The following is a 27,692-nucleotide window of genomic DNA, read 5'->3' on the forward strand; positions in this document are numbered from 1 at the left end:
ACTTTTTTAACTGAAAACATAATGCAATATGGCCAGGTGAGCCTTACAGAGTCGCAGTGCTTTGTGTTGCGTTGCTACGCATCGCGTTGCATTGGGTCGAAACCTGTATGATCACAAATATTCATAGTTTACCCACCTCTAATTTTACCACTACAGCACTGGTCACAGTGTATCTCTCCAGCTTTTTTCTCATAGTTGTGGATTGGCTCAGGGTGGCTTAAAACCATCTAAGCCGAGCTGACGGTTCAGTACTTATTGTGGAGACAGGCTTTGCCCATGACACTGGGTATTGAATAAGGCCTGTGGTTACTATTGACAGGAGCCAGAAGAATTCTATTTTTCAGCTGTGCGAGCCAGCTTTGGTAGTGTGAGAAATCGGACACTTAAGGCTTCGGCACCGTGGTCAGTTTAAAGGTTGGCCATTTGTTGTGTATCAAATATTGTCATGGATAAATAGGCTGGTTTAACACTATCTCTTTATCTCTATATGAAGCCGAATTGCTTTGGTGGAATTTAGTTTGAACTAAAACTGTGATAAATGTGTGAGTAATCTAGTTAAAGCAGATAAAACCCAAGTATAGATAAACACATTGTTATTGAATTGTTTGAATCAAAAAGGTTGATTGAGTGGAAGGTTGAGAACCATAAATCCATTATTTTCATTGCCATTAAATTTGGTTGTAGACAGCAATTTCAAATATTTTAAAACATGGAATTTGCCTGACTTTACACAATAATACCAACAAAATAAGCGACAATGGCAGCTGTCGACTAGCACCCCCCTTATTCTGCACGTTAAAATGTGTTTTTATTAAATGGAGTCTTGTGGGTTTAGGGAGAACGCAATTATATATCACAGCATCAGTTCCTCCTAAGTAAACAACTGTCTCATGGCAATGTAAACCAAAAAATATTCTAAATATTCCATACATTATAATTTAAACTGATATTGATGTTTTTGATATGGGCTGCCATTTAGGTGGCTGAAATACGTCTTGTTGACTTGCCGTCCACAGCTGTACATTGCTTTTCTTCAGTAACTCTTGTCTGCTCCTCCAAGCATGGATAAGTAAATCATACAGCCACACTTCAAGAACCAAACTATCTCTTTAACCATGCTTTAATAATTATGAGGGCTTATTTTTTCTTGTTTCCACGAAAAATGTTAGCAGTTTAACGTGAGCATATGTGAATGTCAAAGCATTGAAAAAACAGCTTATCATCCTTCACTCTGTTTTTACAAACATAACACCACCCATTCTATTAATACTCACATTTATGTTTTTAGCCTGAAACATGCATATTTGCATACATATCAATCTACCCCCAACTATTAAATAACACACACACACACACTTTTTCTTCTCTCTCATGGACAAACACCATACTTAAATACACTCAATATATGATGTCTTATTGGCCTGTAGCTCACAGTTTTGTCATCCTGTTGATGTTATGTCTATGTATTGTCTTTGTTTTGTTTATGCAATAAAAAATATTAAAAAACAGCTTATCCTTGGGGCAAGCAAAAAAGCTTTCATAGTTGCTGGAAGCAAATGCTTTCAGGTATGATTTACAGTTCAACATGTGACTGCATGTGAATCTGCCATAAGTTATAGCTCAGACCCAGAAAGAAGTGTTACATCCTGCCTCAGCAGTGCTTATGGATGATTTAATGTTTCAGATGCCAACTCTAACAAAATGAAAGGGAAATAGGACCTGGTATTAAACCACTGCATCCTGTCAATATAATAGAAATATGAGATATCCCATGGAATGTTAAGACATGACTTATTCCATTTAAATGCAGATAACAATCTCACATTGTACTCTATGTTGCTGCTCCAGACCTGTGCTCTGTACGACTTTACTTTTGCACACACTGTATATTCATCAAAAATTACAGGTTTTCATGTCAGTTTTATGGGGTGGATATGGAATAGGGTATGCATAATTTCAAGCACTGCATCTCCTCGTAGTATGATTATTTATCCTCCACTTTTGTCTGCTTTCCAAGCCAGGTGATATTTCAATTATGAATCATGAATGCACCCAACTCCCTGAATAATGTGCCCTCCAATAGAGGGGCTGTGTATTTATAATGGGGACTCATAACACTACGTTTGCTTGCCCTTGTGTTCAGGTCTCCTCGTATCATAGATCACATATATGGCTGTCGGCACTTGGAAGCTAAAGAGCTTTGCCTCCTCCCACAGGTCATATTGTGGGTGTAGAAGTGTCAGTTAAGGTTGAATAATTGCATAGATGCAATTTGAGTTTAGGTTCATTTTGTCTCCTGATTTGGCACATTCCGTCAGTTGCTGGTGGTGGTCAGCTATTTCCTTCACGTTCTTTTTTATCTGCTCTGAATCTTGTGAGGACATTTCCTGACTTGAACTGAAGTGAACCATTCTAAAATTAAGGTGTCATATCTCGTCAATAGAAGTTCTGATGGCTGTCATTCCCATTATAGTCTCATAGAGTGGCTCATTTTGGCTAATCACTGCCAATCCATTCTAAAGACTATTCAACCGCAGGCAAAGAAATCTTATCTTCTCAGACAATGGGTCTCTGATTTGGAGTCTTCCACATGGACACAATGCCTGTCAAATCTCAATAGAGGATATTGAAATGAAGTTCAGATTCTGTTTTATTCCTCCGCTTTCCCACCCCTGTTGTTTTTGTGATGCCAGGAATGATGTATGTTTTATGCTGTGAGTGTTCAAGTGAGTCGACGTTTTTGAGTTTGAGGCAGACTCCCGATGAGTGCGAGGCTTTGTTCTTCTGAAACAACATGATGAGGAGCACTTATTCTTCTCCTATTCTCTCTGTGCTGCCTGTCAGCATTGACTGTTTGCTGCCTGCTGAGTTTGCCCAATCGTAACTTCTTCTCATTGGCAGACATTCCACCTTCCTCTTCACTGGAGCCTTTACTGCCTCTGCTTTACGCAGCAGCCCATGCGGCTTTAACACACGAACAACAGTCCACGCTTTGAAGGGAAGTCTTTTTTGCCCAGCATTTTGAAAAAAAGTTTAACTGCAGCAGCTCAGTACAATTAGGCCAATTTTTATGTGCGTAGTAATGTTGGTGACAGAGAAGAAAAAAATACAAAAATGTATTATTGTCTGTAGTATAGTTCATACCTAGTGGTTGGTAGGAGCAGTTCACATTTTTCACCACAAAGAATAAATGAGCTAATTTAAAGCTAAGTTTGGTAATGTTAAGAAACTAGCAAGAACACACAAGATTAATTATGCAACCAAAAAATGTAGCCTTATTGTTTTGCGCCAACCAATTGTTTCCAATGACAGGAACTCTATTCGCTCAATCTAGCGGGAAATTTGCAGAGCTGGCATATCCTTTCAGGCCTTCCTTCAAAGTCACTCCCCTAAAATGATGATGACTTAATTATTGAAAACCACATATGCCATAGCTGTCAAGCTAGCTGCTTTGGGAAGACTATGGTGATGCGCAATGACTGCCGGGAGGACGTCCAATCATTTAATTTGGCCCGAATGAAATGATTGCTTATTCCAATTCTGTGACAGCCACCGACACCATGTATTGTATTATTTTTTTGTCAGATCATTTTAATGTATTGATTGATGTTTACATGTAATGAGAATTTTAACAAATAAAACCATAATATTTTTTGAAGAATATCAGCAGCCACATCTTGTATCAATGTGGATTGACCCAGTATGTAGAATTTATAGAAAATAATTGCATCAAAAAGTGAACTCTTTTACTTAAGTAAAAAACTGGTAATCCAAGAGAAACATGAGACAAGAAGAATATATTTGGATTTTCTCTGAAAATCTTCTGTGTTTATTCAGCCAACTGGAAGAGGGAAAAAAAAACCCTCAGGGTGTCACTAATATATGAATATATGAAGTTATTCCATCTCTCCCCCGCTCCACATTAAGATACATCACACCATGAGCTCTCACTGCAAGTTAATATGGTAGCCCATTTAGTGTGTGTGTGTGTGTGTGTGTGTGTGTGTGTGTGTGTGTGTGTGTGTGTGTGTGTGTGTGAGGGGGGGCCAGTAACCCTTAGTGAGATCAAGAGTGGACACAAACCAGGCCTAGTCGCTCGATCAACTCTTGGCACAGGGTAGGCATCAAATTAAGAGATTTAATTAATTTTCCTAAAATCCTTACAGAATGTCTTCCTGTCAACGGTTAACGGCAGTATCGGAACATCGTCAGAGACATGCCATTTCTTCAAGAGATTGATGTAATAAATTTGACAAGGTTTCCTTCTCCCAGGTTGTCTCACATTACAGTTGGCCCTGCTCACCCTCTCAATCATTTCATAGGGCCCATGCCACTTGGCGAGGAACTTGCATCCGGCGGTTGGAACCAGGACCAAAACAAACTCACCAGGCTGGAACTCCGGCACTTGAACTTTTCGGTTACAGATTCAGACTTAACCCTCTCAAATCGATCTCTGCTGGGTCACAAATTTTCAATGTTTACGTTTTTTAAATATTCATATATTCAGGAGCTGACTAAGGGTGCGTCCCAAGTCTCTTAATTGCCGTCTCCTCGCTCCTCAATCCGGAAGTGGTTCTGCGCCGCCATATTGAAGGCCGTCCCCAAAGCTCTTATTAGGCTCGGAGGAACGAGGAGTGAGGCGGGAAATCGGAGGAGCCATGATTGAGGAGCCCCGAGTGCAGGCTTCCAGGAAGTGTTTTAACACTTAACATGCCCCCTCGCTGTTCCACTGTTATTTGATTGGACGCTGCAGCTGCGCGGACTGATCGTTGAAGTTTCATACCATAGTGAAGACGATCACTCAAGAAATAGCACAATACGATGGAAAAATAAATATGATCCTAACAGCAACAACTTTACACACACAAATTACTTTGATTAAACTGAATTACGAACTGTGTTGCATAAAACAATGCAGCGATTAATTGAACAGTTGATTCTTGCTGTGGACATATATACATGCATATTAAACTGCCTGTAGTATCTACTGTTGCTAACTTATACAGGTCTATTTAATTATATTTATTAATTAATGTTCTTCTAACGTTACTGTGCTATGCGTTTGCATCATATACGACTGTAAATAAGAACTAGAAGACTGTAAATAATAATATATATTACTGGCTTTTATTTTGACATGAAAATAATCGTCTCTCTTTTCTCGTTTTTGGTTTCAGACGCCAAAAACGGAAAAGCGGTTTTTCGTTTTCCCGTTTTTGGTTTGAAATGGAAAACGAAGAAACAATGTTTTTTCCGTATTTCCGAATGAACGATAAAACAAACAAACAAAATGTACACGGACCGTTCAGGCCTACATATTCAGAAAAGAGAGGATGAGGAGGATAAGTCATGAAATCTGATTAGTAATTGGGAGCTTTATGTGCATAGCCTCCACTTCCATGTACACAAATCAGAGGTATAGTCCTGACTTTACTAGAGCCCTTTGATATTGGTTTGCCTATGTCAGAAGCTGTGTGTAATTTCCAGGGCATGATGGGGTGATGCGGTTCATTTTAGACCTGCTGTAATCAGGTGGAAAGAGCCAATTGTTGCAGCAGCAGTGATAGATTTCTTTGTTTTGGCTGTCCGGGAATTGGAGCTGCCAAGGAAAAGGGCATTTTGATTTATTTGAGGGCTTGCTGCCTTCATCATAGCCCAGGGGCGTATTGGCCATAAGGAGTACCGGGAGTTTTCCCGGTGGGCCGGTCAGTAATGGGCCGGCACGGCAGTGGCTGATCTTTTTTTTTTTGTCTGTGAAGACGCATTGTCAAGTGAGTAAACTGACACGGTAGACATGACACGAATATTCGCGCCGCGTTCAGTGTGAATCCAGCAACCCTGTGGCCCTATGACAGGCCCAGTAGTCGCAACTGATGCTGCTAAGAGCAGAAATATAATAAACATGTTTGCAGCTGCGGGGGCTGGCTGCGGTGGTGGCGTAGCCTTCGGCTACGGGGCTTTGGTTGCGGCGGCGGCGGCCGCGGCGCATCCCTCTCAGGAGGAGGTGTCGACGGACAGTGAAAGTGAGGCTCCTGCTGCCACGGTGGTACAGGAGGAGGAGGAAGAGATTGGTGGTGGTGACAGAAGGTGTGTGTGTTAGCTAACATGTTGTGGATAAACATTCATTCACTAAATGTTCAGAAACGTTGTCTATGAACTTAACTTGACATAATAGATAGTGTAACGTAACTGAGCAATCTGCTGGCTCCCTGGTATCAATTACCTGCTGTTTTCTGACACCTCTAAGCTTTGTGATAAAAATATGAATATCAATAACTGATCATTTGATCAATTCAAATGTAAGACCTTGAATATCATAGTTTTCAGAGTATCAACCTCGTTCCCTTGGGAATGCATGATAAACTAAGTAAAATTAATAGTTTACAGTAAGATGACTAAAAGAGAAAAACATCTCAAAGTACTTGAACCACTGTTGGTAGTATTCAAAAGACTAGCCATGTTACAGCTCATGGATTTATCATATATTGTATTCATACTTTGTATTCTGGCCAATAAAGATGAATAAATGTTTATAGAAGGGCTTTCATTATCAAGGTGTAAAATAAAGTCCCAAATATTTTGTAATAATGACCAACACTGTGATCTTTGACCTCCAACCATTTGGTGGAGTCATTTTAATCTAAATCTCGACAGTATTCGTGAAAAAAAGAAGAAAAACTAAATTTTGTCGAGATTGCTTGTCCTGGATTTATCATGGGTGCACCAATTGTGGACACACTCATCTTTTTTTCGACTCTCTCTACCCTAATCTTGATACTCAATTTTAATAAAGTACAAAGAAAGGAGGGACTGCCAAGGACTATTGAAATGGAGTGAGAAGAGATTTTTGTGTATGTTTTTTGTCCCATAAACACAAATCAGAGAATTTTCTAAATCATCAAATTATACCCTGTATAATAACATTAACAGTGCCACTTTGATAATTATACAAATGAAGAAATGTCATATATATGAATGGTTCCATTTTAACATTATGTTTGTTAGGATAAAATAACACAATATATATACTCAATTCAATGTAACTCCACCCCCATCTATCAACACCACACTCCCACCTGGAGCAGTTTTGTCCTGCAAGTGGCCATTACAAAGTCTACTTCATTTAGTCATTTTCCAGAGTGAACGGCCCACAGAATCAGACTATATTAGAATTAGTATGTAGTGTGAAATTGGTGTGATACTGATGGGATGAAGAGAAGGAGGAAGGTCACTGAGGTGGGCTTGCAAGGCCTGGTAACGTCATTTTTGTCGTGTGAAAAGGACAGTGTGGGATTGGGAATGGGAATAGGGTATGTGGGCATGGGGAGGAAAGGGACAGATGTTTTCCCTCATAGAAATGATTGCATTTGCAATGTAAAACCAATCTCCGATGCCTTGTTCTTATTACATGCACCACGACCCCGGGAGTGAATCAGACGAAAGCAGTCAAATAACTGTTGTGACAGATAATAATGGGATATGAGCAGATGGTTTTCTCACTATATGGAAATGCTTGAGCTCTTCAATCTCATCCTTCAAAGTCGGGGGGAGCAGCCGGTCGGAGACAAAGGGGAGAAGAGAGGGTGCTCAGAGCTGGAGATAAGATTGGCCCAGGCAGAGACATATGGAAAGCTCTCCCCACTATCATCCACACAATAGTTGTAGGCAGTGGTGTAGTCCAGGATATATTCAGGTATATGGCGTATACCCACTTATTTTTCAGTCAGCATTGCGTATACCGACTTCTTAATCACCGCTGGTGCGCATTATTTATGCATGGACTACTAAATAATGCGCACCAGCCACAAAAGATTACCTTAATGAACAAGAAATGCCTTAGGTGAAACCAGGAGTCGACCTCGAACAGTGTATGCTGACAGTGAAATGTAGTTGTTGAGCTCTTCAGGTTCAGCTACCATCAGTTGAGCAGGGTCTCTTTTGCAGAGTTTGTAGCATCTCAGGTGCTCCACATACCAAGATGAGAAAGGTTCGACAACAAAGAATACCTTGTTGCATACAAGCAACAAATGGACAATTTTACAAAAATCGGTTAGTCCACTTGTGCTTCCAATTGACACAAACATTCCCTTGGTGTATTTTGTTCCATGTATGCAAGTGGTCGTGGCCAGCGGTACACTGCTTAGAGTTCCACATTTCTTCTCAATCACTTGCTTGACAGAGAAAGTCAGAATGTCCAGGGAAATATGTGATATTCTTGTTACTTCCACTGTTGGTTTAAATAGGCTGGGTGTGTCCAAGTAGTATGCCAACATAAGCTGGTGTCTGAGGGACAGAGTCAATAGAATGTTTTTGAAATTATTTACATCACGAACCACTTTCTTGAAAAAGCTGTCAAAATAGATTGTCCAAAATTCAACAAGTGGCCCAAAGCAGCGGATCAAATGAGGGTAGTGTTCCAGAAAATGGTGTTTAGGTTTGAGTTTCAGGTCAGGGAACACAGCCTGTAAAAGTTTCCTGTGTTCTGCTATTCTGGCATCAAGGTAACACAAGCTTTTATCTGTAAAGGTGGATGTCAAAAGCTCTACAATGTCTTTAATTTCCAGAATTACAGCCCATGCATCATCATTTTCCGGTACAACGTGACCTATTAGTGGAGGTAGCAACCTCAAAAGAGTCCAGTTTTCATGGCCGTTGCCTCCAATTGTTTGACTCACAAGTACTTTTTCTGAAAGTTTTGCTGGACGGTTAGTTCTGTCAAAAAATGTATAAGGGAATCGCTGTATGGCAGTGTTCAAATAATCTAATGTTAAGTACTTTTAGCATTTTTTTTAATCATAGCTAGCACAGTGTTCATGTAATTATTGTTCAAGTTTAGGAAAAATGTTTGGACAATTTCAGAGTTTACAATGCTGTGTATGGCAAGGAATGTTTGTGGCTAGAGTGGAGCACCAACTGACAGAGTGAGACGGAGTGACAGAAACTGGTAAAAAAAAACAAACATATTTTGTCTTTACTCCCACAATGTTCACTCTTCATACACCATTGTTGGATAGAAACATAGGAAATCTTGTGCGTGTGGTACACATGCGTCATGGAATCCAACAAAGGCATACTTTTTTGTCGGCAAGCATGAAAGCACCATCAAGTCCGACCAACTGCTCCATTGAACTCCATGTTAAATCTGACCAAATTTTTCTCTCATGTATTAAAAGTTGGCAGTTTCTAAACTGAAGTTATGCTTTCATTTCTAAATCAAACTAAGATTTAAGTTACTGAAACGTTCACAGAAGTCTTGGGCTTCTTGTAATTTTTTTATTTTCGCGGTTGGGTACCATGGTTGTCTGTCAAATCCAATTGTTTGAAAGGCTGTTTTCAATAAATCCACAGTCCCGTCTCTATGACACAGTGACACCAATCAGGGCTGTCACCATGACAACCGTTGACACGCACGCACACAGGCAGGTTGAGTGAAGACAAAATGCTGACTGTGTCTATGTGCACACACACACACACACACACACACACAAACAGACACACACACACACAGACACACACACACAAAAACAGAAACACATGCACACATACACACACAACAGACACACACATACACATGGACACACACACAGATACACACACAAAACACAGACACACAGGAAGTTAACTACGTGAAATGGCTGACTGTGTGTGTCTAAGTGTGCGTGTGAGTGTGTGTGTGAGCGTGTGTAATTATGGTCACGTGAACAAAGTGGAGAGACAGAGAAGTTAATTGGATTGCTCGCATGAAGTTAGCTTTGTGTTACACAATTATGTCAAGCCTGGGCTGATTCCGCAACCTTCTGTGGTTGTCGGGGAGCTGGCTGCTGCAGTTAGTGCTGAACACTTTTTTTTGTGCTGAATTTTCAATGTTGTTACTAGTGCAGGGCAGCAGCTGCTAGCACTCACGAGCTATATATTACATGATATTTCTGACTTAACAGGGATTGAACCGCTAATCCTTTGATTAAAGGATGACCCTGCTCACATTTTCACTTTCACATTATATATATAGATATACCTTTTTTCTATCTACACATCTTGAATGGTTTTAAAAAGTGACCATTCAATAATAACTGTGTTACAGTGTCGTTGATACTTATAGTTTCAGACAAACAGTGTTGCCAATTTAGCAACTTCATTTCAAGACTAGACTAACGACTTATTTAGACCATCAGGTAAAATGCCAGAAATATATTTAAAAATATTATTTTGTAAATTATTTTCATTGATGCTGGTCACTATAATCACAGTATCCTTTCTGTTTTCCTTCCACAGTCAGAAGGCATCAGTTAATTGAGGATTTTAAATTGAATGGTTATCTATTTTATTGTATCAGCCCTGTGCAGGGCGCTAAAATGGTCAAAGACTAGAAAAGCACTATACAGTGAGTATAGTGTAGACAGTAAGTACAGTCTGTTTACCATTTAGCACAATGCCTCAAATGTGTTGTTAAGTACACCAAGGATTTCATTACGTCATGCACATGGTTTGTGTATAGTGAAGAAGAAAGTGTAAAATCTGTGAAACGTTTTAAATATTCTCTGAGAGATGAGCAAACTCAGAGGGTTAGAACTGTTTAAAAGTAACTTCAGCACAGAACTCTTTAACAGAACTTTTCCAGATGTGTTGGTGTGCCCTCTAAGACCAGTGGAGCGTTTTCGGGATCTTCAACCGGATGAGGTGACAGATTTATTCATCACCGCTCAGAGAGTTGCCAGCCTGGTGGAGATGCACTTCAACGCCACATCGCTTACAATCGCCATCCAGGTAAAACACAGACTGAGGAACTGTTCCAAGAGACCGTAGCATCAACTTCAGTTTGCATAGAGGAGAACCACAATGTTAGAGTGGCCTCATCTCTTAAATGGTGTTAAAAATTACATGGGATATTTTCAAGACATGTGAAAAGTTATACTTTAAACCTTAAAAAAAGTAATTATACTGGCCAATATTGTTTCACTTGTTTGAAGAAAACATGATTTATAACTTAATAAAGAGGGAATTACTTGAAAAGAGCAGAATGAGACTTTTTGGTTCTCTCAGTGTGGATCAGCCCTGCTGTCGTATGATGGAGGCTAAATGCAGAGCTGACTCTGACATCCAGACAAGCTCTCATCTCCTATTCTGCATCCAGACAGGCTCTCATCTCCTATTCTGCAAAACTGGTGATATATATGCTAATATCAAAATAGCACCTAGCTTACTCTATGGTCCTGTCAAAGAAAATTAGGTTAGAAGAGAGAAGTGTTGGGGGGGGGGATCAGAGCAGAAAAGAGTAATCTTTACCTGGATATCATCATCTTTGACTGGGGAGGTGGTGATAAGAGATTCGTTGTGACAACTCTCAGGTTATAGCAAACACATTAAAGAGAAACTCTCTGCAAGAATGGGCAACTGTTCTCTGCAGCAGGCTACTATTGACATACACAAATTAACCTCATTGGAGGATTGGTGTTGAAAAAAAGAATAGTTTTGATTGTAACACAAACGCTCTATTTACCTTAAACAGTGCTGAAAAATTACAATGGAGCTCATCAGATTATATGTTTTTTCACTTGCCAGACTGATATGTGATACCATGCAAATGCCAGTCACCTCTAATGAATAGCTAAAGTATAATCACAATGAATGTGATCACACCTCATATTATACTATTCATATATCATACTATTAAGCAAGACAAGTGTGACAATGTTTTGTTGCCAGCAGATGAAGTAGTTGTGCTTTCAGTATACTTTCAGATCACACATATCTTTTAATGATAATCTACATCAAACTATACCTCCTTATCAGAGGACAGTGATGTTTTCAGCTGTTATAATGTTGACATTGACATAACAGTAATTTAATCCACTGATAATAGAAGCATATTGATTCAAGCAGCTGAGTCTCCCTTAACCATGCAAACATTTAGTGAGCTTTTGTAACAGCTACTTTTAAAATGACCAAGTCAAAAATATCTACCTACATTAATAATAGTAAATGTATATCTATCTATCTATCTATCTATAAAATAAAAAAATTGGCTGCACGGTGGTGTAGTGGCTAGCACTGACGCCTCACAGCAAGAGGGTCTGGGGTTTGGATCCCGGTCTGGGTGGGGTTTGGATCCTGGTCTGGCAGGTCCATTTGTGTGGAATTTGCATGTTCTCCCCATGTCAGTGTGGGTTCTCTCCGGGTTCGCCGTCTTGTTCCCACAGTCCAAAGACATGCAGCTTAGGTTAACTGGACTCTAAATTGCCCGAAGGTGTGAATGTGAACGTGAATGGTTGTCTGTCTCTATGTCTGCCCTGCGATGGACTGTCGACTTGTCCAGGGTGTAGCCTGCCTTTGCCCGTTGACAGCTGTAATCGTCTTCAGCGGCCTGCGACCCTAGAGATGACAAGCGGTTTGGATAATGGATATATAAAAAATAGTCATCAGTCATGGTGAAACAGTGTTTGGACTTAATATTTTTATAATAGGCAGAGGCTCGTTTAAGATGAGGTTCATTGAAGATGAGTCAGTTCAGCGCTCAATCAATCACCAGCGATCAGCGCGCAATGCAAGTCATGCACACATGGTCAACAATAATCTCATGAGAGCAAGACGGCTGCCAAATTCAGAGCCAGGCGCCGTTCCCCAGTGCATGATGGGAAACACCTGGCTGTCGCCACAGCTGATTGGGTATTAGATCTGACAGTAAACACCACGTGTTGTAGAAAATCCTTTTTTTTATGTGTAGTTGTAATACTTAAGATTGTTTTCTCATGTTTAACTGAAAAAAACCATATCTTGCATGGTTGATAATAGAAAATTTTATTTATATAACACATATCAAAACCAGTAGAAATGTATTTCACAGGCAGACATAAAAAGAACAAAGGATACATAAATATATGTTTATAATTGTAAATGTACAGATTACGTTACAGAAGCCTAAAGTTTGGTACTAACAGGAAGTCATTTTTTATTTGCACCTATTCATTTGCACACTGGGAGCTGCGTTTTGTTGCTAAAGTTTACTTCATTCTCTATCTTTTAGCTAGTCTTCCTTCAAATATTTGTTTGCAATCTGTTTATATTCCCTATTGTATTTCATGTGTATATTCCATACTATATTTCATGTTTACAAAAATATAATTTTGTCGCCTTTTCACACCAAAAAAAGTCATGAAGTAATAAATATCAGGAAAGGAGACAATGAAATAAAATCAAGAGGGTACATGTTTTGGTTGTTGTTGTTTTGAATTCAAGGAAAAAGTTGAGGTGCTGTAGCTCTTATGAAATTATAATATCGCTGAATTATTAATGTAAATATTTCTGAATTACCTAATTACTTCTTTCTGTTTCCACCAGGACGGCCCTGAAGCCGGACAAACTGTGAAGGTGAGAAATTTATTATGAGGCTTCTGTAACAGTTATACACTATTAGATAGACTATTAGATTTGTAATGCTAAACTCTTGGCATGGCTGAATAATGTATAGCTCTTTTCTAAAAGGTTTAAATCATCTTTGGTTTGGTTGGGGCCTGTATAGAATGTTTTAGTTGACTGACAGGGTTTCATGGGTTAAAGTGAACGGGAAATAATCAATACCAGCTCTCTGCTGACACTTTAGTTCATGACTTACAGTAGATAAAATTCAATTCAATTCAGTTTATTTTGTATAGCCCAAAATCACAAATACAATATTTGCCTCGGAGGGCTTTACAATCTGTATACATGACATCCCTGTCCCAGAACCTCACATCTGATCAGGAAAAACTCCCCCAAATAAAGATAGTAAAAACCCTTTCACTGGGAAAAGGGGAAGAAACCTGAGGGAGAGCAACAGAGGAGGATCCCTCTCCCAGGATGGACAGAAGCAATAGATGTCATGGGATCAAAATGAGCAACGTGACAGAGTTGCAGCACATTACATGAATATGACAAAAACATTCATATAATGAGCGGTAGGCATGGACCATGATCCAGCCACAGGCCATCGTAGCATGCAGGACCAGCTCCAGACAGCCATCATCCATGGTGGGGGGGCAGATCCAACTCCAGACAGCCACGGTCCATGGAAACTTGAGCAAAGGAAACACAGAGGCTCCCGGAAAGGAGTAGAGTTAGTAATGTGCATTGAAAGACAATAACTTATCCAGAAGGAGAGAAGAAAGGAGAGGGGAGATGAGAAAAGAAAAGAAAGAGGAAGAGGAAAGGGAGCTCAGTGTATCCTAAGATGCCCCCAGCAGTCTAGGCCTATAGCAGCATATCTAAGGGCTGGAGCAGGGCAGTGTGAAACGCTACAAAAGAGTAACATTTCCTAACTTTCTTACTATTGGCAAAAGGGTCTGACATTTTCTTTTTGAAATTTGAAATTACTTTTGGAAATTTCAACTTTCAATTAAAAAAAAGAGTTTCTCAAGTTGGAGCAGTCCATTTACTCTCCCATGTTCATGTGGGAGAAAGGGTTTGAACATGTTTTAGAGATGGTTGTACATATATCATGTAAAATAATTTGTTTACCAAATCTGAACGTTCCAAACCTAATGTCCTGAAATTCCATACGCAGATCAATATAAGTCCCTTTACTCCAGGAGTGTCCAAGCTATGGCCCGTGGGCCATTTTATATTGACCCGCAGCAAGTTCTAAAAATATAATGGAGAGAAAGTCAATCAAACAGTAGCTCGCCTGCTACCTCAACAAACATCTTTTTGCCATCCGAACCAAACATGGGGAAATGCCACACTAATAACTATAAGGTCGTTCAGCTCACACCAGAAACCTTTCAGACGAGACTTCATAACTTGGGGTATGGGTAGCGAAAACCAGTGCTAGTGCCAATACGACCGTTGCCTACCGGACTGAAACGCAACGCAGATTTCAATGCTTCCTTTGGGTTCCTGAGCCAATTGAAATACTTAAATTACACTTAATGTTGTATGGTGTATCGATACTAAAAAGGTACTCGGTACCCCTACATTAAAACAATACAATTTGGCCTATTTTTAGTATCGATACTTTATTAGAAGAGATCAAAGCGCACTCCTTGCTCTGCTCCTTGTCATGTTGCCTACATGAAGAGACTGCATGGAGGTGGGGCTCAAGGAAGCGGGCTACCCAGCACTCACAGCACTCACAGTCAGCGGGCTACCCAGCACTCACAGTCAGTGCGTTTCCATGACGGTATCAATTTGAATCTTGCTATAGTCGGACTATGCTATCTTTTGGGGCAACTGCTATTATCCTAATATACATAGCAGTGAATAAATCGAGTCATTGGCTGAAAGCATGTCATATCCGATACGATAGGTGGCGCTGTTTTTATTACAACTAGTGATGATACAGCCATTTCCGCTTAACCCCATCAACAACCAACAACAACAACATCAACTCCTTCAATCAGTGGCAGATAGTGGAATTTTTTTTTGGTAGGGCCATTTAATACATTTCAGCAAATATCCCCATGTGATTCAATGCAAAAAAGGTATCACAGGTAAATACTTTGCAGTAAAATATTTAACCTTTATTCCAACATAATAAGGACATTTTATTAGTGCAATTCAGTGTCTCTCTCTCTCTTACACACACACTCTCACACACACTCTCTCACACACACACACCATAGGCCTTATAGTCCACATCACGAACTTACTGCAGCCACAGCTAAATGGTTCTACCACATGTAGCCTGTTAACGTTGTGGAGGACGAGGGTCTAGCTGATATAATACACATCACATCCAACGACAGGACCTACGAAGCCAGACTGCTATGTTCACCCCTCTCTCTCTCTCTCTCTCTCTCTCTCTCTCTTTGAGAGGAAGTGCGGCGTTTCGGAGCTGAGAGAGTGTGTTGCAGCGATATGCAACAGATTAATAGTTTGAACATATTTTTGTATGTTTGTGTAGTGTAGTGTCACAGTGGGTTTTGTGTGTTGGTGTGGTTTTGAGCACGGATGGTTTGTCGGGTCCGTGTGGTTGTGTTTGCGGGTGGCCTGCTCATGCCGGGCGGCGCGCTGCATGCCAGCATGGACTGCAGCAGCCTGTCACGGAGGCACGGGGTGAAGATCACGGGCTTCCCCTGCTCCGTGGAGGAGTGCGGGCTGGCCGTAGGGCGGGTTGTAGGGCAGCGCAGCGTGGTGTCTGCTGCCCATATGAGCGGCGGGGTGGTGCTGTTTTTGGACAGTGTGGAAAAAGCTAACTGCACTGGTGCCCGTGATGCCGCTCTCCATGCCGGCAGTCCGGGTTACGGTGGGCAACGTGCCGCCTTTCATCAAAGATGAGGCACTAAGCAGGGAGCTGGGGAAATACTGAAAGATCGTATCTTAGATGACAAAGGTCTCCTCGGGCTTTAAGTCACCACTTTTAAAGCATGTGGTGTCGCACCGGAGGCAGTTACTGATGGTACTAAACGACAGAGACAGAAACCTCGACATTGTTTTAAAAATAAGGGTTGAGGACTTTGAGTATATAATGTTTGCGACCTCGGGGTCGATGAAGTTCTTTGATGGAGGCACCAGGCCAGTGCATGCCCAGTGCATGCCCTGAAAGGGGCGCGGCGGGGCAGGTCGCTGCTGGTTGGGAGCCGCCGGTGGGGGATCCTGCTGGCGGGGCACCGGCGGCAGAGGGTCTCAGTGGCAGGGCGCCACCGGCGGGGGGTTTTGCTAGCCGGGCGCTGCCGGCGTAGTATCCTGCGGGCGGGGCGCCTCCGGCGGAGGCCCAAGACCAGGGGGTCAGAGACTGACGGGATGGTTGTGGAGGGCAGGAAGAGGTAGGTGGGGTCCAAAAGGTGAGGGAGAGTGGTCAGGGGGAGCCAAGTAGGCCACAGGTGGATGAGGGTCAAACAGAGGAGGGGGGAACAGGTGGTGTCCAAGAGGTGGATGAGGCAGGTGAGGAAGGGCAGGACGAGCAGGCGTCTGCTGGAGGACAGGAAGAGGCCTGCAGGAGGCAGGTAAACAGGCAGAAGATGGTGAGGGGGAAGAAGTTGGGGAAGACAGTGAGTTGCCAGGAGGTGAGGCTGACATGGAGACTCAGGCAAAAAGAGGAACAGTGGGCTCAAAGGAAGGAGGGCAGCTGTGTCTGGGTCCGGCAGGGAGGAGGACTCGGCTGATAGTGAAGCCTCTGAGTCTTGGGCTGGGCTACAGAGTGGCGGTGAGAAAATAAAAAAAGTTCTTCACGACACTAAAAATGAGAGGGGGTGGATTTGGGGGACTTTTTCTCCAATAAAGAGAAGTTCTTGAGGTCAGCTCACTTTCACATGCGTAAAGGAGGTTTTACTAGAACAAAAGGGTTCAGGATCAGTAAACTGATACTCAAGATCACTAGGGAGGTAGGACATAGCGGAACGCTCTAAGCATGATGTTTTTAGATTTTAATTGTTATTTTTTAATGATGAGTCTTCTTAACATCAACACGCTGAACGTGAACGGGGCCAGAGACCCGGTAAAGAGGTCTCTGGTGTACCAGTTGATGAATGACGTGATGTTTCTGCAGGAGACTCACAGTGACTCCTTCAGTGAGCCCGAGTGGATTAGCGAATAAAATAAAATAAATAATAACAGGAACAGGGGTAACAGATATATACATAAGTAAGAAATAAGTATAAATATATATATATATATATATATATATATATATATATATATATATATATATATATATATATATACATGCAAGCAAGCGAAATTAATACATACATATATATATATACACATATACATACACACATACGTACACATATACATACACACATACATACATATCTATATATATATATATATAGATATGTATATATATATATATATATATATATATATATATATATATATACATATACACATACACACATACATACACATACACACCTACCCGTGGCCCACACACATACATATACACATATATACATATATATATACACACATATACATATATATATATATATACACACGTACACACATACATACACATACACACACACGTATACACATATACATACATACATACATACACATACACATACATACATGTACACATACATATATACATACATACATACATACATACATACATACATACACACATGCATACATACATACATACATGTACACATACATACACACATGCATACATACATACATGTACACATACATATATACATACACATATACACACATGCATACATATACACATACACACATACACATGTGCAGAAACATACACAACAAGCAAACACAGCAGTGTATTCGGAGGTTAAATTAAATGCAAACTGAAATTAAATTAAATGCAGTGTATTCAAGGGGTTGGTTTAAATTAAATGTAAACTGAGTGCAATGTGCAAAATGCAAAATATATGTATGCAACATACATAACGTATGAACATCAGTATTATCTATATACGTGTACAGTGTACAGTGAGAATTAGTCCACGGATCTGGACTCGAGGGATTTATTGTATAGTCTTATTGCCGTGGGTAGGAATGCCTTCCTGTAGCGGTCCTTGTGGCAGCGGAGCGTGATAAGTCTTTTTGAAAAAGTGCTCCGCTGACCCTGCAGGAGCTTGTGGAGAGGGTGGTCCGAGTTGTCCAATATGGACAATAGTTTAATGTTCTTAACATGAAAAAGTGCATTGGCTTACATCATGCAAATGTTTGATTTTATTGAAAAACAACTGCCAAACAGGGCGGTTCAAAATAAAATGATAAAGTGTTCATTTCAGGTAAACAAGGGAGAGAGAGGTAGAGAGAGAGATTATTTTAATAACATATTGTTTTATTATTATTGTTGTTATCTGTTTAAGTTGTATATTTCTATGTTTTTCTGATGTGTTTTGATACTTTGGCAATATTGCAGTTACAACATTCATGCCAATAAAGCTGAGAGAGACAGAGAAACTTTTGACTTTTACAAAACCTTTACTTTACTATCAGTGTCAGACATTTATCTTATCTTTCGCCAACATCATGTCACCCTAATCACTTCATGGCTTAGCCAAACGGAACGTTGAAAGCTAACTCCTCTCCAGATACATAGCACAGTGGATCATCATAACACCAATTCTGGATGAACTCGTCCATACTGTTCATGCTCTTAAAAAATCTACAATCTACCCAGACTCTGGCTTTGACCAGAGACCTGAGTACAGGAGGTGCCTCCTGACCCGCCTTGCCCTCCACCCTGCGTTTCCTCCTGCTGTAAATTGCCTGCTTGGCCTGCTTGGCCTCTCCCAGCACCAGGTTTAGGAGCTGCCACCTCTGTGTTGCATTCATGAAGCGTGACCTCACCAGCGCCCCCTGTGCCTTAGTGCCTTAATGCGTCTGTCACAGCAGACCTTTTAGTTTTGACGTCATCAATATGATCTTGATCTCCAGGGGATTCTGCTAAGTTCTGCAGCGCCACAATTTCAGTCTCTAGATCTCTCATAGATTTGGTAATATCCCGCGTGACATTGAGAGTGTACTGTTGACAGAGCTGTTTTATATCAGCCTTCCCACAATCCCACCATAGCTTCAAGGATTTAAAATCCTGTTTTATGCCCCTAAAACCATTTAAAAAAAACCTGAACACAGCCTTGAAATGTGCATCGGATAAGAGAGTTGGGTTAAAATTCCAATATGCACTTCTGGGCTTTAAGTTAGTGATAAAAACATTGCAGATAACCAGAGGTTATAACCGTGGTCAGTAAACCCAACAGGGCCGTGCTGCACTTCCTCACAATGTTAAAATGGTGTTTAAAACAATGAAGCCTGTCTTGTCGAGTCAAGGAAATCAAATTTCCGCTAGAGTGAGCCCAAGTACATCCCTGTAAGACCCAAACATAAAAATAATGTCTAATTAATTTTTTTTAAGTTAGATGATGTTGTAAGAGTTCTGATGCAGATAATGAAGGATTTATTTTTTTTTAAAAATGTTTTTGTAAGTTTTTAGGGAAACGTAATATTGCAACATTGGGCCTCGTGGGTAGCAGAATTTCAGCATTTGCTCTCAAACTGTCAGAACAAATGCACAAAATGCACACTTGTTAATTTGGGGTGTGTATTTCTTACATAGCACTATAACAATGCATTTCATTAATCACCCAACAGTCATATTTATTTGAATCATAATTTATTTTAAAAACATAAAAACTGTATAAAAGGTTATAGAAAACTTCAAAGATTCAGTGTCCGTTATTTACTTGCAATGGTAGTCCCAAAGCAGTTCCTTTCTTCTGAAAAGCAGAGGCGGAGATTGCACTTTCTGCAGAGCGTATTGGAATATACTTTCACACAATGTCTGCAGCGTCCTCTTGTTGTATTCACCGGGAAATGTGCAACCATGTTGGTGGTCAAGTATAACTAATTCCAATGCAAATTAATCCTATTCAGGCAATACATTACACTGATGGCACACAATACTGTCTGGCTAGCCTAATTGCTGTCTACTTATATTTACAAAAGGAAAATACAACCCACCCAGGACTCTTACATCCCCACATTGCAGAACATTTACACCTTTCCCTGAACAATGCACCATACATGCAACCCCCACGTTCCAAAACATTTACACTTGTCCCTGCACAACCATCCTCCAAATCATTCCACAAACATGATCTGGCTTGTGTAACAAGGAGATATTTGGGCCAGATAAAGTCCAGATAAAAAAAAAATTGACTATCACAAAGAAATAACGTAGTGTTAGGGTTACCCTAACCCATTTAGAATGATTCATATCTGGTTTATACTTAGAATTATAACAAATAACCCATTTTATCAAGTGTGACTCATCAAATACATTATATTTCTGTAAGTATTTATCCTGTTTCTGAACATTTATCCTGTTTCTGAACAAATGGAATGTCTTCTCCATAGCACCCAATAAGCCAGACAACGTCTCGCAACTTACTGATGCAGGGCCATTACATTACTTTCTGTCGCCTGCGACAGGTTCCGTACTAAGGGTTAACCAATGATATATATATATATATATATATATATATATATATATATATATATATATATATATATATATATATATATGTATATATATATGTATATATATATATATATATATATGTATATATATATGTATATATATATGTATATATATATATATATATATATGTATATATATATATATATATATATGTATATATATATGTATATATATATATGTGTATATATATATACATATATATATATATATATATATATATGTATATATATATATATATATATGTATATATATATATATATATGTATATGTATATGTATATATATTTTAAAGGAGAGTAATATCCTGCCTGATCCTGACTTAAAGTGCTCTGCCATAGTGGATCAGACGGGTCAGGAGCTTTGCGCATGCGCGATGAACTTTCAATCTGGACGTGGAGCCTGCCGGTGTGAGAGCTTTGTGGGACAAAGCTGCTTGTTGCACTCGTTGCTTGTTGAGAACAGAAACTATATAACACTACGTGCTTTCATGTCAGGCTCAATTCGTCAACACGGCCTGTCAGTGAGGCTACGGAAGCACGCGCGCACCTCCATAACTCGGCTTTAAAGTGAAAGCCATGACGCCATAATACGTTCATTTGTATTTTTTTAAAGTTTTGATTGACCTCACGTGGGCTGGACTGGGAGAATCGTAAGACGCCCAGGTCTGAACTACACCGTCTGGGAGAGATTTAAAGTGATAAGCCCCTCTCAATGCAATTGATTCATTGTGCGATATACCTCACCTGAGTGGCCCAGACTTTCATATATTTTCCTGTTTGTGGCTCAGTGAAAAACGTTTGGACACCCCTGCTCTAAACACACAATAGGTATGTGAATTCCGCCCCCCCCGCCCCCCAACTGCTTTCCCTATGTTACTGCTCGCTGATTCAGCTCCAAAGTGCACTAACTCATTCTTCAGTTGGTAACAAAGGAAAAAAGTCCTTCTGTCCAGCTGATTTTTGTCCAAGCCACCTACTGCATTCTCCCTAAAAAAGCAATCTCAACTGTGTCCCCAAAGAGAACAATGCCTTTTCAAAAGATCTTTATTTTTCCATTTCCTAAACTCTCATTTTTAATCGACAGGTTGTTTCAGATGAAATGGCTTTCATCTGACAATACAAACAAGGTCAAAGAGTAATACATGTTTGTTTGAGTTCAGATAGATTCACACCAGCAAGTAGGTTATATTGAGGCATTATAAGAATATCAGCAGCTGTGAAATATTCTTGCAGAAGCTTTGTTGAGTGGCTTTACTGCAGGAAAGCACACCCGGGGAGCAGTGAATCAAGGCAGTAATAATAGAACTGTTGTTTCTGACTGATCCTTAACTCACTGAAAATATCTACATCAAGTAATTTGAACCAAAGCAACTCTTGATGTGTAGACCTGACTGGTATTTTTTATGAAAACAGATTATCTTAGCGCATATAGCACACCTGCTACAGTAGTGGCCCACCCCCATCGATCATCTGTATTATTGCAATCAGGTGCCTGTGCACCAGCAATAAAAATGGTCCTTTCATTGAATAAGAGTGAGGCAGGCTATAAGAGAGGAGCAAATGCACTCTTATAAACTCACTGCCTGGAGTAGCGAAAAGACACAAGACAAATCTCTGTGTTATGAAGGATGGAATTGGATTTTATTTTTGTCTTATGGAAAATGCAGGGTGATTATAGTGATTTGTCATGTGGATGTCTGTGTATATATTCTATTTGTTTACTAAGCAAGCCTGGCTGTTTTATATGAGTGTTCATAGATAAAATGATTAGATGTAATATGCATGAAGTAGACTATACTGAATAAACCCACAGGATTGTAAATTCTTAACAGTGAATTTGAAAGATTGAGTGAGTGAGACACAGGAGTTATGATAGGTTTTGATTTGGAAAAGTCTCAATAGATTATGCATTTGACAAAGGATTAGCATGAGTGCTTTAGTAGCTGTTCATGGAGCTGTTAAAAGAAGAAGAAAACACTTGCCTTGTACAATCTTGTGAGCTCAGGTTTAATTTTGAGATAGAACTCACCGGAGATAAGAGTTGATTTGAATAGAATATTGGATGTTTATGTAGATAAACAACAACGTTTATCTATATAAACATTGTTGTTGCCTTTTATCGACACCAGTCACAAAGTGCTTCACAGTCAAATGAATTTTAAAAAATACAATCGAATAAATAAAACAGATGATAAAAAACACCAGATAATAAAATACCACATGCTACCTACATGTATTTAACTTCAGAACAGGATTTCCCATCAAGTAACTATATGTCTTTCAGGAAAGAAATGTTATTATCCATCACCTTTAAATTAAAAACATGATGTCATCAGTTTACAAATGATGAATGTTGCTAACTACTGATAATATGTCTTTGTGGCAGCAAGTACAATATATGGAAAATATAACGCTTACCAACACTAATGCCTGAGGGACAACACATGGGAAATGTCCCTATGGAGACTGACAAACGTCCTACTGAAAGAAAACTTAAATTCCAAAAAGCCTTTGGATTGGTGGTCAACAGTATTAGATGGATTTGCTATCACTTGACGATGTACTACACAAGAGTGGTAGGTTTGGTTTGGTTGGAGGCTGTATGGAATAATTCAGTTGACTTTACATATATCAATATGGGTATATTGATAGAAATGTACTGCAGTCACTGTTCAATAAGATTGCTAAGTTGCTGAGACGGACAGTTTACAGTAATAAACAGGACTTCAATGTGTCTCTGCCTAGAAGACATTAGATAGGATAAACTATATCTCTCAGCCTTTACCATATCAATATGGCAAAATCTTCCTTTTGCATGTTATTTAGCTGACGATTTATCCAAAGCGACTTAAAACTAGAAAGAGCATTTCCTTCTGATAATGCATTAGAATGCAAAAAGCTGAAGCTTAAAGCTGAACCATTTGAAAAACATAGCTGAATATAGCTGGACATAGTGATATGTAGCTTAAAATAGCTGAATATAACTGAACATATATTTTTAAAAAAGCTGAATATAGCTGAATATATATGAAAAAATCTGAATATATATGAAAAAAGCTGAATATAGCTAAATATATATGAAAATAGCTGAAGCTTAAAGCTGAAATATTTGAAAACAATAGCGGAACATAGTGGGATAAAATCTGAATATGGCTGAATATATATTTTAAAAATAGCAGAATATATATTTAAAAAAATAGAAAAGCTGAATATATATGAAAAAAGCTGAATACAGCTGAATATATATTAAAAGAAAGCTGAACATAGCTGAGTATGTATGAAAAAAGCTGAATTTAGCTGAATATATATGAAATAAGATGAATTTACCTGAATATATGAAAAAAGCTGAATATAGCTAAATAGATATGAAAAAAGCTGAATATAGGTAAATATATATTTTTTAAAGCTGAATGCGGATGAATATATATGAAAAAGCTGAATAGAGCTGAATGCTAGAGCTGTGAAAAATAACGCGTTAACGCATTATGATTAAATTACCGGATTAATGCGTTAGTTTTTTTAACGCATGAGCAGAATGAGCTTCCAATATACCTATTTAACTATTTCCGCTCTAATGCAGTCAGATGTAGATGTCAGATGTACACTCTGGAAGACGTTGTCGTTTCACCAGCACAACCAGCCTTAAGTAACATCCCAACGCCAAGCATGTGTTGGGATGTATATGTATGTATGTATGTATGTATATATATATATATATATATGTATGTATATATATATATATATATATATATATATATATATATATATATATATATATATATACATACATACAAACATATACATACATACATATATCGGTGTCCAGTGTCTCTAAAAAAAAATGTGTCCTCGTCGGCAGATGGTGGTTGGCAATACAAATTTAAATAATTGTTCTTGAAATTTGACTTATGGATTGTCCTGTTTGCCTGTTGTTTTTGCAGTCTTTTTGAAAGTAGTTTATTTGCTTATGTAAGATTGTTTATAAGAAATCAAGTTTTATTTTCTATCTCTGTCGTTAGTAGTTTATCTATGTCTTGTCTCTAATTTCTTTAACTTTTGGTAGGAATGTCGAGTCACAGGTATTTTTGTGGTAGCTGTTTTAATCTCTGTGATGGAAATTAATTAACCGTATCAATCTCCTTTAGAGAAAACAAATGTGATGTGAAACCTTAAATGTCTTTAAGCATTTATTAAACAGAAACTTGGAATAATTTAATTGAATGGGCAGAGCTCTTCACCAGACATGGTTCGGAAGTCTGACCAGGAAAAATAGTTCAACATGAGTTTTATACATCAACAATTATTATTGAAATGGTCGCCCTTCTCCCCTGCCCCCTGCTCCTTCTCGTGTGCTATCACACCTTGTTTGAATCCTCTGAGCTCCTTATACAGTTGTGCATAGCCCTATAGCAGCACATTTTGGTTAGCTATGATTGCTTCATCACCTGCAGTTGATTGTGCGTCGTCCACCAATCAATTCTCAGATATTAGTGTCCACTGCTGAGTGGTTGGCTGTTGGTTTCAGACATAAGCCTTCAATGAGTGCCGTATAGTCTACATCACAGGCGGACTGGGGGGGGAAATTGTCTCTGGAGTTACTGTCGCTGCGCACCACAGTGGAGGAAATGTGTAAAAGACTGTGACAACATGATTTTTATCCATTTTCTTGTCAGACGTACACCTTCTTTGAAATCTCCCTTCTCTCATATTCAACTTGGTATCGTATTTGTGTGGCTTTACATTAATAGGAGGTGTATTGACTAACCGGCCCTAAGGAGCTCAACACCACACGTCCATCCTGTTGTAGCACGAACCCATTTGTGGGTTTTTGTCGTCTTTATACTTCCTCAATCATGATTACGTGCAAGAAATTTTGTATTATTTCCTTATGAATGCTGGATGAGATCATCCTACAATATTCTATATATTCTTCTGTCACCAAATCTTAATAAAAGATAAAAACTAACAATATGTCTATCTCTCAATACTTCCTGATCTATCATGCGAGTCTGTAGCTCTTATTTTAGTCAACCCTACTCCCTAACTCATTCACAAATGCTCAAATAAAGTTTGATTTACATTTGTTTAAATAAAAAAAATCTTAAAACAGCTGAACACTAGTTTTTGTTCGTCAAACATGAGGAAAGTATGTGGTATGGAGCCAAAATAAACTACAGTGTGTATGTTTATGGCAATGAAGGAACATGTCAACCAGTCCAACAGTGTGGCTCATATATGTGGTTTCAATAGTTTTTGTACAACAATAAAGCTCTGTGGCACTAATAAAGAAGAAACATCAGGCTTCGATACTCACACAATATTAGTATTGTTGGTATGATATATGAAAATTATTAGAATACAGATTGTCATATTATATTATATACAAAAGATTGAGAATATCCGGACACTTTTCCTTTATGTTGCATTGTGCGGATCTCTCAGCCACTTATTGGTCAAAACACAACAGGTTGTGAAATTGTGTAATAGTCGTTAGGATGGAGAGCCCAAGCAATGTCCCCCTTGTCATGCATGAACATGTGTTTGTGGCGGGTCTGGAACCTGCCACAAACACACAAACACTGCTGCATCAGGGCACTATAATGTCCCATAACAGCTATACTATCCTCCCACTTCCTGGTATACAGACACTCTCTCACACATACACACACACACACACACACACACACACACACACACACACACACATATACATACTCAGTGTTCAGAGACCACTGCCTTATTTACTCAGTTCTCATTTAGTAAGCCTCTGTGAATAACATCATAGCTCTTCCGCCATGATGTTATTTTGTTCTGCTTCAGAAGTTTTACTCAAGGTAGGCCAATTTAATAATGCAGACATTGTGTAAATGACCTCATTAAATAGAAAATGCATACTAAAATGCAGACGCCTCCAAACATGTTATCTTGTTTGTAGCATTTATAAACATTGATTCTCAGCCTGCCTCCACAGTTTATCACAGTGTAGTAATGAAAAATAAATAACGGCCCCACAATTAGGTTACTATGCCCTTGATGATGAATATACACAAACAGACACCTCAGGACAAGACCAAACATCACATAGGGGGATTTATGGCACAACATACAGCACTGAACTGCAATATTGCTAATAAATAACTAATAACTGGATCACAGCACAGAATAGGACCGACAACATTGTTACCTCCCAATAATGTAGTGTTCTACTTGAACTTGAATAAATAAGGATAAGAATATATTTATTGTCATTGTAAAAAAAACATACGACGAAATTACGTTGGAACAGAAAGTTAAGACAGCAGTAACATATACAAACATGTATGACATGTAAACTAATTTAAAATGGCATTTTCAAAATAAAAAATAAAAATAGATAAGACATAAAACACAGGCAAATCAATGTTTTTAAAGTGCAAAAGTGACTGTCTGGTGTGAGCTGGGTGGGGTGGTAAGGGTGGGGGGATGGAGGAAACCGCTCTTGGGAAAAAGCTGTTCCTCTGCCTGTTAGACCGGGTTTTAATGGTCCTGAATTGTCTTCCTGATGGCAGTGGAACAAACAGAGCGTGACCAGGGTGTGTGGTGTCTTTGTATATGTTGCTGGCTTTCTTCTGGAGGCGGCCAGCATACACAGTGTCCAGGTCCGGGAGATTAGCTCCCACAATCCTTTGTGCAGTTCTGACAACCCGGGCCAGGTCCTTCCTATTCTCTGCCGTGCAGCTGGAAAACCACACAGTAAAAAGCACTGACATAGGATGTTTT

General features: G+C 39.2%; 1 protein-coding gene across 2 annotated transcripts in view; it reads left to right on the top strand.

Moving 5' to 3' along the window:
• The window catches only part of LOC137796611 (bis(5'-adenosyl)-triphosphatase-like), a 280,461-nt gene that overhangs the window by 234,965 nt on the left and 17,804 nt on the right, over positions 1–27,692 (top strand). For both annotated transcript variants that reach the window (XM_068594630.1, XM_068594631.1), the window contains 2 exons: positions 10,619–10,764; positions 13,336–13,365. In XM_068594630.1, the coding sequence (XP_068450731.1) occupies positions 10,619–10,764; positions 13,336–13,365 (176 nt within the window). The remainder of the gene's footprint in view (positions 1–10,618; positions 10,765–13,335; positions 13,366–27,692) is intronic.

This window comes from Clinocottus analis, unplaced genomic scaffold (genome assembly GCF_023055335.1).
Source record: "Clinocottus analis isolate CAN_PGR_092001 unplaced genomic scaffold, fCliAna1.0.p SCAF_3, whole genome shotgun sequence".
NCBI classification, from domain to species: Eukaryota; Metazoa; Chordata; class Actinopteri; order Perciformes; family Cottidae; genus Clinocottus; species Clinocottus analis.